This window comes from Passer montanus, unplaced genomic scaffold (assembly GCF_014805655.1).
Source record: "Passer montanus isolate IOZ18808 unplaced genomic scaffold, ASM1480565v1 scaffold4, whole genome shotgun sequence".
NCBI lineage: Eukaryota > Metazoa > Chordata > Aves > Passeriformes > Passeridae > Passer > Passer montanus.
The window spans coordinates 11553696-11568597 of record NW_024368818.1 but is presented as its reverse complement, the minus strand read 5'-3'; the positions used below and the strand labels follow the sequence as shown (position 1 = coordinate 11568597).

Genomic DNA, 14902 nt, shown 5'->3' with positions numbered 1-14902 from the left:
AAACATTCTTTGAGTGAATGTGCTTTAAAGAGATGGTACCTGAGCTCTGAATGTTGGCAGATGGTCTTCTCCTCGCCTTGCAAAGTCTTTGTACCCAAACCCAGGATCTTCAACATAACGGGAGACATCTGTAGAAACTATTTCATCATCAAATGCTGGGAATAAAACAGCAAAATGCTTTGCTTTAGGCAAGAACATGAGTTAATGCTGTCTTCCAACTACCACTCTACTACAGGACTAGAGGACAATTTTAGAAATTATGCAAAGGAGAAAAGTGGTACAAAGAAAAGAAACATTCAGTTCTCATCTGCTTGTATTGGATACATTGCTTTCATTGAGCCCATTAAATGTCAGACATCTAATGTACTTCTACAGTAAGAGAAGAGATGGGCTATACTTCTGTCTGGAGGTTTCCTTTTCTCTCTGTTGACTTCTGAGGGAGGCTAATTATCTTAAGTCAGGAAGATGAACATCATTAGCAAAGTCACTGTGTTAGCATAAGAAACAAAATAATGGATCCTTGACAGCAGGACTGTTGTACTGATGATCCTTTCTGTCAGGAATCACACCAGCTCTCTCCTGTAAGCTGGAGTATGAGCACCAGAAAGCAACACAACACTCCACTGGTAAATATCAGCTGAAATTTATATGAAAGCAAAGAGCTCTGCAGTACATCAGGGTGAAATTCTGCCAGAAGCTGTAGTAACTAAGCATCTTCAAAGAGCTCCAAAACATATCGCTGAGCACACGCAGGTTCTCTATCAGGAGTCAATCTTTCCCTCCCGAATAAACAGGTGGCTTGATTGTGTAACTACCTCTGCAGAAGTTGACTACTGCATAGCTGACTGCATTTGACCCTGATGTTAAAATCTTGGCTTGCTTCCACATGCATTGGTAGAGCAGTTGCCATATGTCCACTGTTAGCACCTTGAAAAGTCAGTTATCTAAGAATTGCAGAAGTGCTTTATCTCCTCTTTGCCTCATTAAACAATCAAAACATAACTGTGTAGGAAGAAGCTTGGACAACATCTGCTACAGTAAATTCTCAGTGAAGAATAAAAAGCCTGTACACATACACGCCTCTGCCCTGATAAGGACTGGATTTCATGAAAGGGTAAAGGCCCAACACACACAGACCCCTCAACTGAAATCAGCAAATGGTAAACAGGGAAGAAAGTCAACAAGACGATCAGCAACCCTACTCAGAAATCCCTCCTGTCTTGAATGACCCCTTTTCCTTAAACACCTGAAATTGCACAGACTCATGGAAGTCCTGATTTGATAATGAAATTGCAATGAGTGCTGATTTAACTGCACTGCTGATACTGCCTGACCATAGGAAACTGCAGCAGGAATTTACAATGTCCATTTCAATAAATGTAGCTTGATGTGTGTTGCTGGATGTATCTTCCTTGCACAAGCCCATTGATTCTTTCAAACATGTTTGGTCTGAAGCTGTGGAGACCTAAATTCACTAAGAACAGTGCAGTAAAATGTGAAACATTTTAGTGGTCACTTCTTTTTCTTCTTAAAAAGACACAAGCAATCATCTTCAAGTAGCTTCTGCTGTGAAGAAATATCTAGAGATTCTGATTGTCTTAATAATATCCTTTTTTCTAACACTTCCTTTGGGGAAAAAACACTGTTCTGTCTGTACGAAGTAGGCTTCATTCAGTAGTTTGTTAGAGATGAAGGCCTCCAGAGCATATGAAGAATATGGGAAAAAAAGATTTCAGCTCAAAATTTGGAAAATCATTTAAGAATAAAAAAATGCTGTCAATCTCTATCACAAGACAGGCAGTGGAACAGCACAGTAGTATGATCACTCAGAACAGCAAGTTGGAAATGTCCTTTCCAGGTGGGCAGCAAATGGTAAAGTAATTGAGTCTCATCATCTAATCTTTAAACTAAATGTCATATCTGAAAGCTACTTATGAGTGTCATTGAAGTTCTAAGCACCACAGAACCTACACCTGTGAAATGTTACTGAATATTTATTACTGACTTATTAATTATAATTAATAAATTAATTATTTTGATTATACAGAACATATAAAGAAAGAAAAATGTACACCCTACTTTTTAAGGAAGCCTACAGGCCTTTTTTCCCCTTAATATACAAAAGTTAAATTTCAAGTAGTAAAAAGGATATTTGTCAATCAAGAAATCCTAAGGTGATAAACCAAAAGTAAGACTGCCCTTACTACACACCTCCTACATGAAGAGAGAGAGAGAATAAAGAAATGGACAGAAAAATTTCAGTAACTGAACCAGCCTCAAGATTTTATTTCTTAAAAAGCACAAACAAAATTGAACTGGAAAAGCACAAATACCTCCACTAATTACTAGTAGACTCTCCTTCTTCTCCTTCTCAAAGCGAGTTGCCATTTCTTCCTGAGAGGCCTCTTCATCCTCTTTATCTTCTTGTAGTCTCTTCATCCTTTCCATCAGGGCCTCCAGCTCACTTAAAGAATCTGCAATCTGCAAAAACACCATGACATTCTGCAAAATTAGAAGGTAGACAGCGTGTGTCATCTTCAGATTTCATGCTTGACAGTAAACGTTCTCAAAACCAGACAGCAGCAGCAAACACAAAAACTCAAGCCAGAATGCATTTTGCCACATACATCACAGACAAACAGCTTTCACACAGCAGGCAGACAGGAGCTGGGAAGTGTTAATGTGGCCTGCTGCAGTAATTTATTGCAGTAGGATTAACAGTGAAGAGGTGGTGTTTGAGTGTGGAAACCACAGTCACTCATATTCCACCACATAGCTCAGGAAAATCCATCTGCGTGCCCTACGTCTCCCATAAACAACTTTTCATACTAAGAGAAATATATTCAGTCCATTGGTAAAGGAAAATATGCTTCTGAAGAGATGCAGTGCAACACTCCCTTACAGGAACACAACCTGAGAGGGCAAATCAGTACTTTTATTTCATTATGTGAAACTATGTTGACCCTTTTTCCTACTTTTGTGAGGAAAACAGACCCCTTTTTACTAGAAATACGTCAAAGTTGGGGTGCGCTGTACCTATTAGTCAGGTTTTTCATAAGATAAATAATTTGGTTTTTCTTTTCCACCTTTTTGAGTCTGTTCTTTTGCCCATAGTTACAATTGTTTCTAGCAGACTCCTCACTCCTTAGCAATAAGCACAGTCAGCAGCAACGCTCTGCCCACTACAAATGGGGAATAAGGGACCTCCATGGCATGAGCTGGCATGTTTTGCAGCCCAGAAATTTAAGACACAGTGATTGAACTCAGTGATGACATGCTTACATTCTACTGGTAATTGTAAAAATTGTATCTAGCAACTCTGCTCATAATCCTGATTTTCTATCAAAGGCAATGAGGCTAATTCATCTGTCAGCATTAGTTCAAGGGCATGTCTTCAAAAGCATTCTAAAGCACCTCTCAGGAAAAAATGTCCAGTTAATTAACTAGTAATCAAATTAATCGAGTTAATTAACTTAGTAATCAAAGTTCTCTGTTGATTCAAGACTGGAACACCAGCAGGAAGAATTAAGTAATTTTATTTCAGACATTTCCTCCCATCTACATGGAAGTGTTTCAAACTGTTTTGTGATTGTAGGCCTTGAAGTAAAAATAATAATTATTATTTTATTACTATTACTACCACTACTACTACTTCTATTTTTTTTTCTTTTCTCTCCCCATGTTAGGAACATGGATGGAACAATGCTCCAGTCAATGCCACACTGTTTAAAGAAACTGGGACTTTGAGTTTTCTGCTGAAAGCAAAGTTTTAGTCTTGTCCAATGTGTGGTGAGATTAACTATCAAAATCACACTGCTCTGACTACCATCCACTGTTACAGTGTGGTTTTCAACAGATTACACTGGAAATTGCCAGAGTGTATGTAAGAATTACTGGACTCAAGCATTCCTGTAAAGTAGACAAAAAAATTCAAACTAAAATTTAAACAGGAAAGAATGGAAGTAAGTTTTCTAATGCAAAACAGAAGCAAGCAAAAGAATTTTCTTGCAACACTAACCCCAAAGTTGCTACTTGTGAGGGATGCATTTTCTATGTTGTTGTCATTGGCAAGATCACAGACACAGAAGTTGTTGACTGCTATAAGTCTGACTCCATTAGAGGTATCCGGATCTCTCTCTGGATTAATGCCACTACCAAATACAAAACTTGCCAAGGCATGATAATGGGCCAACAGGACAACAGCATGCACCAGTTCAGGAAGAGACCAATTATTTTCTCCAGTCTTGACAAGTTTCTGAAATGAGAATAAAAAAAATGTAAATATTAAATTTCTTTTGGCCCCCAGATTTTCTATAAAACACTACACATTTCAAAAAGGGATCAATTCTTTCTTCCAATAATACTATATTGCCCTTGCATACAAACTCTCACTGGATTAAAAGAAGAGACACCTAACATATTATTTCTATTCTTTTGGGCTATTTTAGCCAATGCTATTCCTAAAAAGAAAATCTTACTGGCTTTGTCACACAGCAGAATCAGCTTGTTCGGTGCACTAGTACTTTCCTGAACTTTTTAACTCAGGGTAATGAAGCCTACCCAGGCAGAGTTCTGCCTGTAGATCCTAGCCTACCTTGCACAGTTCTAGGCAGCTCCTTTTACCAGGCATTTACTGGTATTTACAGGGCATGACTGAAGAGGTACCTGGATGTGCTCCTTCGTGATCAGCCAGGGCCGGTGTGCAAGAAGTTTGTTTATTTCGTTCAGGTTTTTCAGTCGTTGGGGAATGTATTCTAAACCATTCAACCACTCTGCAATCCCGCCAGTCTTCAGAAACTCATCAACGTGCATGTTTATTAGGTAGGAGCACTGATGTCTGGCAGCAGCCTGGAATAATTAAACACAGAGTGAACAGGGCAGCACATTAATGTGTGATCTGGTTTTGCTGCAGGTGGGAGACAGGTTAATAACACAAAACAAAAGTACAATGTCATTCCAAAAGGCTTTGTGCAAATGCATTGCAATGCACTTCTATACAGTATGGAGGATTCTCCAACAAAAATAGATTTGATTACTCTGGATTGTAAAATATAATTTCATTTGGAAGTGATCACTAGACAAGAACCCTCTGCTCACAGAGCTGACTTAGAACTTGTTGCTCAGAGCCTTGTCCAGACAAGATCTTCACCCTTGGAGATCACAGAACCTTTCTTGGTTCCTGCTGCAATGTCTCAACATACTCAGAGAGAGAATTGTTTTCCTAGTGTCCATCTGGAATTTCTTGTGACTTGAGTCCACTGCATCTCATCCTACTGCTGCACAGTGATGTGGGCATGAGAGAGGAGCATCACTGTGGGAAACAGGGCATGATTTAGGTTGCCAATTCTCCCCTCTCACTGAAAAACTTCTGGCTAGGCATGTTTTATTGTGATAAAAATCTACAGCAAAAATTTAGCCTCTGTCAAAATACCACCCTAATTTCTCCTTTCTAAATCCTTCCTTTTTTTTCTTTTTTAAATAGAGAAGTCAGAGTTGCAGAGCAGAGACACAGCCTGTTGGTACACACCATGATAGCAATGTAGTGCCTGTAGGGCAGAGGAAGGGGCCCATCCATGCGCAGCATATAGAACTGGCTGCGGAGGAAAGACTCCAGGTACTGAGTATGGATACTCATGACCTGTGTGATGTTGTCCAGGCGACCAGACGTAGAATATTCTTCCACAAGAAGATTAGTACGTTCATCCAAACCGTTTGCTTGCATAACCTTAAAAATAAGATGGAGAAATGTTAACAGAGGGAGAGATTTTCTCTTGCTTTAGTCCTGGGGAGAAACACATTGTGGTATGAAAGGTTTATCTGTGTCCAGACTTAAAGACAATGATGGAGTTCTGGATGTGTATATGCAAACATGCATGCCTGCATGAATGCAAATACACACACACAGATCTTACTTGTATACTGAGAACTGAAGAGTACTTTACACTGAACCTCTGTTATTTTTGATACATTTCTAAAAAACCCAAAGCCATTTTTCTATACATCTTCTTGAAACAGAGGAAGTCGCAGGTGCTGAAATCAAACCTGCACAGAGAGCTGAAAGTAAGTAAGAGCTAAATGGAAAGTAAATTCTTTATGGAAGACAACCTGTATAGACACACACCACCTGAGTTCTCAGCCCTAAAATCAATTTCAAAATTAATGGAGAGGAACTGGATTATGTAACCAAATTATAGAAACAGCCTGGCAATCTACCCCTTCTGTGCTTGTATAATTGAAGAGGAGATCAAATGCTAATTTGTCCATAACATTCAGGTATTATTTAGAATAGAAATTTAATGCTTTCTTTAAACAAAAGCTGTTCTTTAATTATTCCAACCAATCCAAACCTTGGGCACAAGATTAAATCAAACAGCAGAACAGCAAGTAGCTCTTGCATTGCAAGCCCTGACACAGTAAGAGTGCTATTACTCAGTGTTTATCACCAGGAACAGCCATTCTCAACATGTTCACCACTGAAGTTACAAGCACAAGACTAGAAAACCCAGTATTTATTCTGACACTGTGCACTAATAAACCAGCCAGCTTACTATTGCAAACACCATGAAATGAGAACATATTTTAGTTGTTTTACTGCACACGAAGGTAGAAAGTGCCTAAAACCAAGAGCACAATACTTTTGCTGAAATATTCTATTTAAAATATGTTTTCTTATTTATGATGGGCTGATGAGTGGACCATGTCTCAAATATTTTTCTATCAGATCTTATACAGAAGTCACATGCAATGAAACAAAACAACACATTACATCTTGTTTCACACCACTGTACTACCCTGGTTTAATTTGTGGGCCCAGAAAGAAAGGGGAGAAGCAGCTATACAGTTAGGCAGCTCCATCCTTTTTACCTGTGTATCTTCACTATGGCAGCTTTTCTGTGTTTTATACCCAAACCAATGCCTTCTCAGTGGTCCTTAATAATGTTTTTACCATCGGAATTTTATTCACACATTAGAGACCATTTTATCTCCGTGTATACACCTCACTCCACTCCTAGGAGTCCCCCTTATTCTTCAGCAAGTGTATCTCCCATGTATTTAAGAGATTCTTGTCTCATTTAGTGGTTTCTTGGGGAAATCATATTTTTGTGTCTCTGGTAAGGTTTCTAATCTTCTCCAGCTTGTCAGGAATTTTCCTTGTAACAGTGCAAGTTATAGAAAGACATTCTGCTGACAGAATCAAAATATAATCCTGTAGGACTGTGCTGTTGCTATGTTAGGCATAGCAATATGCCATATGATTATTTCTAAGCTTTATCTTCATCTCTATTACTATCCTCTTCATACTGTGCATGTACTTCCTCCTGATTTATTTCCATCCACAGACATTTTTTAAAAATTCTGCTTTCAAAGCCTTGTGGCATGTTAATAGGAACCTTTACAAGTATGCCATTATTCTCTGCCCATATTCTTTCCATTGCAACAATAAAGCCACTTTTTCCACCAGTGGTGTTATTATCACTTCAGTGTGTTACTATTCTGTCACTAAACCCTCTCTATTCACTGCACTATTTCATGACAAGGAATGAGGGAGAAAGGCAATCATTTGTTTAACAAACCACAGTCAGCATTTGTCATGGTAGAAATCTCCAGTCTGAAATCCACTCCTACCTTTCAACCATAAATTCTCTCAAGAGCCACAGCCACAGCTACAGTCTAAGGAGTGAAGTCGTATTTGCAGGTTCTCTCAAACTGAAGGTCAGGCACTGCTCTGAGAGCTACATAATCACACTGCTGCAATACTGGACAGGCCTCCCTTCAGGTCTGGCATTATAAATAATGTGTTCACACACCCACCTGAAAAGAGCAGAGCTGTCACTCATGGCTGTCTGCAGGAATGCAGGTGACAGAGAAGAAGTCAAACAGTACCACTTGTGTGAAAAGATGGGGTGGGTCTTACCCACTGGGATCTGCTCCCAGAGAAACCATTGCTTTTGCTTTCAAGGGAGGTCATCCAGATACCATGGAACAAGCAGGATCATAGAACCATCCTTCAGTGTCATTATTTTCAAAACTATCACCCAGCCCAGCTAACTGCAGACTTACTTCATTCTCTGGTATAAAGGCACTTGGTCCTCTTGTCAATGGTGGGGAGACCTGTACTCTCTTTTCCTGCAAAACAGTCACATAGTTCAGTCACTCTCAGGAATTACATATTCACCTCACAAAATGAGATCTTCAAGGTCTGGATTCTATTCTCTTCTCAAATCCCCCTGAGTGTTCACTGAGGATGTATGGCACCACACCACATTAGATCAGCTTTGCATCCCCTGTACTTTGCATGAAGGAATGGCATTCATTTTGGCAAGGAACAGCACCAATTTTGGGCAGGGTTAAGGCAGAAACAAACCCCAAAAATCTAATCCCAGTTGGTTTACAGACCAGTTTGAAGATGCACAGACAATAGCAACAAAACATGTGGCGTGATCCTAAAATTAGCCATTTTACTGGATTGAATGGAAGTCTGAAAACAGAGGAGGGGGGAAAAAACCACACTCAGGAAATTATAAGCAAGATGCTGGTTTTTTTCAACATCAGCATCTGATGAGATCTTTAGTGTTGTGAAGAGCTAAGAACTTTTTGTGCCAAATATTGGCATGAAAAGCAAACCAGCAAGACCCAGTTTCATGCATTTTCAAGAAACCTGATGAAAAGCCACCTGGCTCACTGCCGAGCCTGGAGCACACTGCAGGCAGCAAGAGCCTTGGTGTGCAAACCCCAGCTACAAGGCAGGAGGATATATTTAGTACAGAACAAGTAGTGATAGTGTAACAAGAGGGAGAGGACCTTTTTGATTTATTAGGGATAAGAAACTGGATTAAGATAAACTGTGCTGCCAACCAGAGGAGTGAAGGGGACCTGGGGAGGCTGCCTGCTCCTCCGACTCATCAAGGGCAGGACCAACACTCTTCACATGATTCCTGAAAAGTGTTGGTCCAATTCTCCTGGAGGTTGCGTCCTCTTCACGGGTCATTTATTTCAGTGACTAACTCCTCAAACTGTTAAGGTTTTCCTAATGCCTAATCTGAATTTCCCTTGCAATAATTTAAAGCAGTTGCTTCTTGTCTTTTCTTCTTTTCCTCTTTATGGCTATTTTCCACCTATCTGGTTGGCTGCACACTACTCTCAAGTCCCTATTTGCAACCACAGTGTTGGCGACTCTTAATATGTTATCCATAAACAGCAGTATTGGATTTGCATACTAAGTATTTCATGCCCTTAACATAAAAGTCTGAAGTTTTCCATAACAAATGACTCCTAAATACCTCTACCAGGGGGGCTTTAAGCTTAACTACCATGTGCACAAACAGCAGTGCCAGTCTCATAATGAATGTGCCACTGATTTCCACCCAGGAAAATTAAGCCACTGGAGCTGCGTAACTATTGTCCTGATCCTTAAAAACATCCTGTCCTTTCTAAATTAGATTAAGGAATAACATGCAAAAATCAGCAATGATTATTCAGGAAAGACGTTCCAAAGCAAACTCTCACAGGACAATTGAATTTGTGACTTTGGAACAATTAGCTGCTAAAAGATGCAGAAATAAGCTGGATCAACCGCATGAAGCCCAGAAGCCAGGAGACGACTTCCTGCTTCTGCTGCCTACTGTAACAGCCCCAAAAATCCTGTAAAATACTTCTCATGTACAAAAAGTACTCAATCTAAAGTATGAAGAAATGGGTGAAGAGAATCCTGGTATCCTCACACAGTTACACAAGGCACAGGAACACTTCTTCTACCCTCTAATACACAGTCTTGCCAGTAGTCAGACATTTCCACCAACATTAAAAAAAAATGTTTTCCAAGATTGGATACAAGCTTGGATTTTACTTGGTTTATGAAGGTTATCTGGAAATTAATGTTTAAAACCTTTATTTCACACTACATAATCTGGATGAAGCAGCTTGTGTGAATGACACAACTTGGATACCTGTACACTGTCAGCTTTTGCTGGAGCATACCAGAGCTGAACCTTCTCCATCCTGCTCTCTGATCTGTACCTTCTTCAGGCTCTGCAAAGCTGGTCCTTAAGGCCAGACCATGGCAAAAAAATCCCTTTGTTGCTTCTGGCAGGATCTGGGCTCCATTCCTCTGTTTTCCCATTCAGTGTGACTGCTATTGCTCCTTTGTGCCTGCAGATAAGCTACTGCTGAGGAAAAGAGGAAATGGTACTTGGGTGGATGAATACAGGCAAGTATCAACAGTTAATTTCTGGGAATGATGACAAAAAGTCCAGGAGATAGTAAGACATGAAAAATGTGTGCAAATCTACTGCAAACAGAAAAAAATACAACTCCTTTTGGGTGCTGGCAACTCTTAAAAAAGCAAGCCTGGAAAAAAAAAAAAAGACAAACAACTGAAACAAGAACAGAGCCCCAAAAGCCTGAACATGATCATTCAAGTTGACGAGTCTTATCAGTAGACACTTACAGGAGCTGGGGTTTTTTTATATTAGAACTGGATATTCTTCCCTTCCACCAACAAGAAAGATTATTTCACCTTCTTGCCAAAGCTTTTATTTTATTAAAACTGGTTCAAACAAGCTTGTGAGGAGAAAAGGAGCAAACATCATCTGGTTGCCCAAGTTCTCGGGATGCTATAAATAAAAACATGTGAAGTTTACAAGCATTGGGAAAGATAACGTTGGCTTTGTTGAGCTTAGATAAGAACCACTCCTTCTGGGCATGCTTTATCTAGAACAATGATTGAAGGTCTACCCGAGAACCAAACATAAAAAACAGTACGTGGGAATTAGAGAGCAACAGTGCAGATTTATGGCCCTTTATGGTGAAAATTCTTGCAAAGCTTCTTGTTTTCCAAGAAAGCCATTTTGTTTTCCTGTCCAAGTAGTCTTTGCAGATTACACTAACTATCACTAAGTCAGCCAGGGTCCCAGATATCTTATTTGAAATTGGATTCTTTTGCTAAGAGGCTGAAAGAAGAAAAACTGGTTCAAACAAGCTTGTGAGGAGAAAAGGAGCAAACATCATCTGGTTGCCCAAGTTCTCGGGATGCTATAAATAAAAACATGTGAAGTTTACAAGCATTGGGAAAGATAACGTTGGCTTTGTTGAGCTTAGATAAGAACCACTCCTTCTGGGCATGCTTTATCTAGAACAATGATTGAAGGTCTACCCGAGAACCAAACATAAAAAACAGTACGTGGGAATTAGAGAGCAACAGTGCAGATTTATGGCCCTTTATGGTGAAAATTCTTGCAAAGCTTCTTGTTTTCCAAGAAAGCCATTTTGTTTTCCTGTCCAAGTAGTCTTTGCAGATTACACTATCACTAAGTCAGCCAGGGTCCCAAATATCTTATTTGAAATTGAATTCTTTTGCTAAGAGGCTGAAAGAAGAGGTTGCTCAGCAACTAAAATGCTGCACGCACATCTACCAGTCATTCTCTGCTTCATGATCCTCCAGAAACAAAATTACTTGAGTAAGAACAATTTACATTTACATTAAGACTAGTACCTTTTTGAGGGCTGTTTCCTCAGAAGGAATGAGATGATGAAGGGCCTCAAAGCAGAAAAAGGTGTGCCTGAGCATGTTCCTGAGAGAGGGGCTGCTGCAAGCCAGCGCCTCAGAGCAGGCTGAGCAGCAGTGTCACTGTCACACTGTGGTGTCAGGCAGCAGAACAAGACCCCTGCAGAGCATGGGAGAGCTGACGCAGGAATCCATGAAAAATCTTACATAAGCTCTACCTGTGACTTCTTCCTGTCCTTAAACTGCACTTGCAATGGAATCTGAATGCTGACAAAATAGGGGCATTTCCCCTTTGCCCAGCTATAAACTGTAAGAAATATATTTGTCCTTGGGCGAGCTCTGCACAAACCCACAGACACAAATCTGCAACTTGCCAGCTCACGGGTTTATTTTCAGTTGTGGCAGTGACTGCACACCCTTCCCTCCAGAGCCAAGACAGGCACTGGGATGAGGCACCTGCATCCCAAATAGCTGCCAAGTGGCAGAGCAAGGAATGCCAGAGCCACTGGGGTTGGTGATGTGGCCATGAAGGCCAAGGGGGAGCAAGCACGAGCCCAGCTGGCACTGGGATAGCACAGCGGCTTTCCTCCCAAAGCCCAAAGCAAAAGAAATAACCTTTCTTCCTCTTCACCACCACATGAATCACCGTGTCCTCAGGCTTTAAAGAAATGGCTATTTTTAGCAAGCTGTAAAAGGAGGCTGTTTTGCTTGAGAATGGAAGTGCTAGCTGGTGGAGCTGATCAAACAGCTGCTTCAGGAAGCATTTCTGAATACCTACGTATTCAAAAGCACGGGCAAGAAGCGAGTGCTTGCACTGCTACGGGTGCAGGGAGGCTCCTTACACACATGGCACATAAAATCTAATCCATCCTGCACTTGACACCAAGGTGGTCATGCTTCAGTGGGACTGGGGGAAGGGGATCACAGGGAAGAAACATTTAAGAGGGAATTTTGTGAGCCACGACAGTGCTGCCACTTGTGTCCCTGCAAGCTCCCAGAGCAGCGCAAGTGTCTGGGAAACACTCATGAAGGGGATCAGAACCTCCACTCTCACAACACCTGCCACCACTGCCAAGACATCAGGATAATAAGCAACACCAGATCAAATATAAATTCTAAGGGCATCCCAAAATTAGCTTCTCCTGAGGAACAAACTATTTTTCCTACACAAGCAGAAATGGTTTTTGGGGGGAAGGTAATGAGTAACTAATTATTTATTAAACCTTTTCTTATATTATAATCTCCAAGCCATTTTGCTACCATCTAGCATTTGTAAGGATCTTTGTTATTAAATGCATTGGTCTATCTCTCTAAAATACTCATTACCATCTGCAGCAATAATCTGAGTCAAGTGTGTCATTGGGTGGGAGTGGAGAACTGGGTTTAGAATTCCCTATCTGGGGTTGAATCTTACAAAATTAATAGGTTTTTTCCCCCAGTCTCAGCTTTACCTTACAGTTCTTCAAACTCAAAATACACCAGTTCAATCTCACAGACTTAATGTCATGGAGCCCACATTTGGTTTTGGAGCCCACAGACACAAATGCCTTGAATTTTAGTTCACACTACAAGAAGCATTATTTGCTGCTGCTGGTTAAAACCCTACCTATAAACTGCATTCTCCTACTCCCACTGTTGTTACTTCACACATTTTCATTTTTTGTTCTTGGATCCTGGAAGAGGGCCTACCTTGACTGGCTCTAATTACAGTCAAATGTTCTGATTCTCAGTAAATTGTAACACAATTTTAGTCATACAGTCATACTGGACCATCTGGTTATTCCATCCTCACTGAAAACAGAAGAAAGCATTAAAAAAAAGTTATCTGAATACTGGTTGTGCCTTAGCATCTACTTTTATTCAAACTCTTCCCTAGGATGCAGGAGGGATTTGGTTTATTTCTGTGCATGCCAAGTTGCCTTTTGATTTAGCCACCCAACCTTGGCAGAGCAAGAGCAGTTTAGAAATGTGGCAGAAGTTTAGGATGCATCTAATTCATTTTAGGTGGTAACTTTATTATTTGTTGTAAATTTGCAGAGGATTAATGTAATAGTTAAAATTAAACATAGTCTTGCTGACTAAAATGAAAAGCTCAATAGTCACAGTTTACCTGTCTTCACATGACAGTTCTCCTGGGAGACTCTGATTGACAAGAACAAAGAAGTATATTCAGCAAAGCTGTGAAATTTTGACATTTATTGACAACAATTTATTGATGTATCATTCTTTAAAGAAAAAAAAATCTGTTCATGGCATCTAATGTAATAAAATTGGGAGCTTTATAGCTTCAGAACATATCTACAATTCATCTCAGATGAAGTTTCCATTGCAACTTCAAAAATTTAGATACACATTTGAAGGGTAAACCTTGGTGTCCTGTTATCCAAAACAATTTCTGTAGAAAAAGAAAAGCCAAAAGACAAAAATGTGAAGAGTAATGATTTGAATGACACATAACACTTTATTTGCTGACAGTGCAGCACTCCTCCTTACAGCTGACCCGTTCCTATAACTAAACCCAGGATATAACTCCAAAAGCAATAAAAGAAACTTTCAGAACAAACAATGTCAAAATGTTGAGAGTTCACAAAGCAAAAGTCCTAGCCTACAGTCATTTGTTAGGGGTATTTCAAGTGATTTTGCAACAGTTTCTTCCTCTTAACAGACTGTCCAACTCCAAAAATGCAAACTAAGCCATAAAGATGAAAATTAGCAGAGGAAGTCAAACAGCAGGAAATCTTTTTTTAAATGGAACAGCATTTCAAAATACTTAAACTAGTAACTTTTAACATTAAGAATTTGGCATCTTTGTGCCTCACAGCTGATGAAGTGGTGCAAAGAGCTGGGAAAAGAGCCAATGTAGTACAATTGATGGAGAGCTTTTGCTCTGGTAACAGGTTACAGCCCTTTTGGATTTCACACAATAAAAGGAAGCCTATCCCAAGTTCCCGTCCCTCCACCAGCTATTAAGAACACAATCCACACTAATTAGAAACCAAAGGTCAGCAATTTCTACCCAGCCCAAGATGGATGGTCAGGCAGGAGAAGTCCCTCAATGGTTCCTTGCTCTTTGAAAGATATCCGGTACCCTCAGCCCACGGGAGAAAAACTCAGCAGTGAACATAAAGTTACTGGCAGAAAAGCCTATCACCTTTGCCATAAAGCAAAATTCCTACATCTGCATCCTTACTGCTCCTACTGCTGTGCCTCTCTCCTTGTCCTGAAGATCATTCCTATGAACCAAAACCAGCCTTCAGCTGCAACTGGGAGCAGACAGACAAGGACCAAAGTCACATGTCAGAGCAACAAGTACGCTGAAAAACACTTCTTTATTTAAGAAACCTGAACTGTACTTCACTTTTTTTTTTTTTTTTTTGTCAGAAAAAATTTAAAAATATA

The 14902-nt window shown here is 40.0% G+C and overlaps 1 protein-coding gene across 2 annotated transcripts in view; it reads right to left on the bottom strand.

Annotated features, from left to right (window-relative positions):
- SESN3 (sestrin 3) overlaps window positions 1-14902 on the bottom strand; it is a 46069-nt gene that overhangs the window by 13312 nt on the left and 17855 nt on the right. For both annotated transcript variants that reach the window (XM_039718316.1, XM_039718318.1), the window contains exons 2-7: window positions 8062-8127; window positions 5528-5725; window positions 4666-4848; window positions 4019-4255; window positions 2334-2481; window positions 40-155 (exon numbers count right to left, since the gene is read on the bottom strand). In XM_039718316.1, the coding sequence (XP_039574250.1) occupies window positions 40-155; window positions 2334-2481; window positions 4019-4255; window positions 4666-4848; window positions 5528-5725; window positions 8062-8127 (948 nt within the window). The remainder of the gene's footprint in view (window positions 1-39; window positions 156-2333; window positions 2482-4018; window positions 4256-4665; window positions 4849-5527; window positions 5726-8061; window positions 8128-14902) is intronic.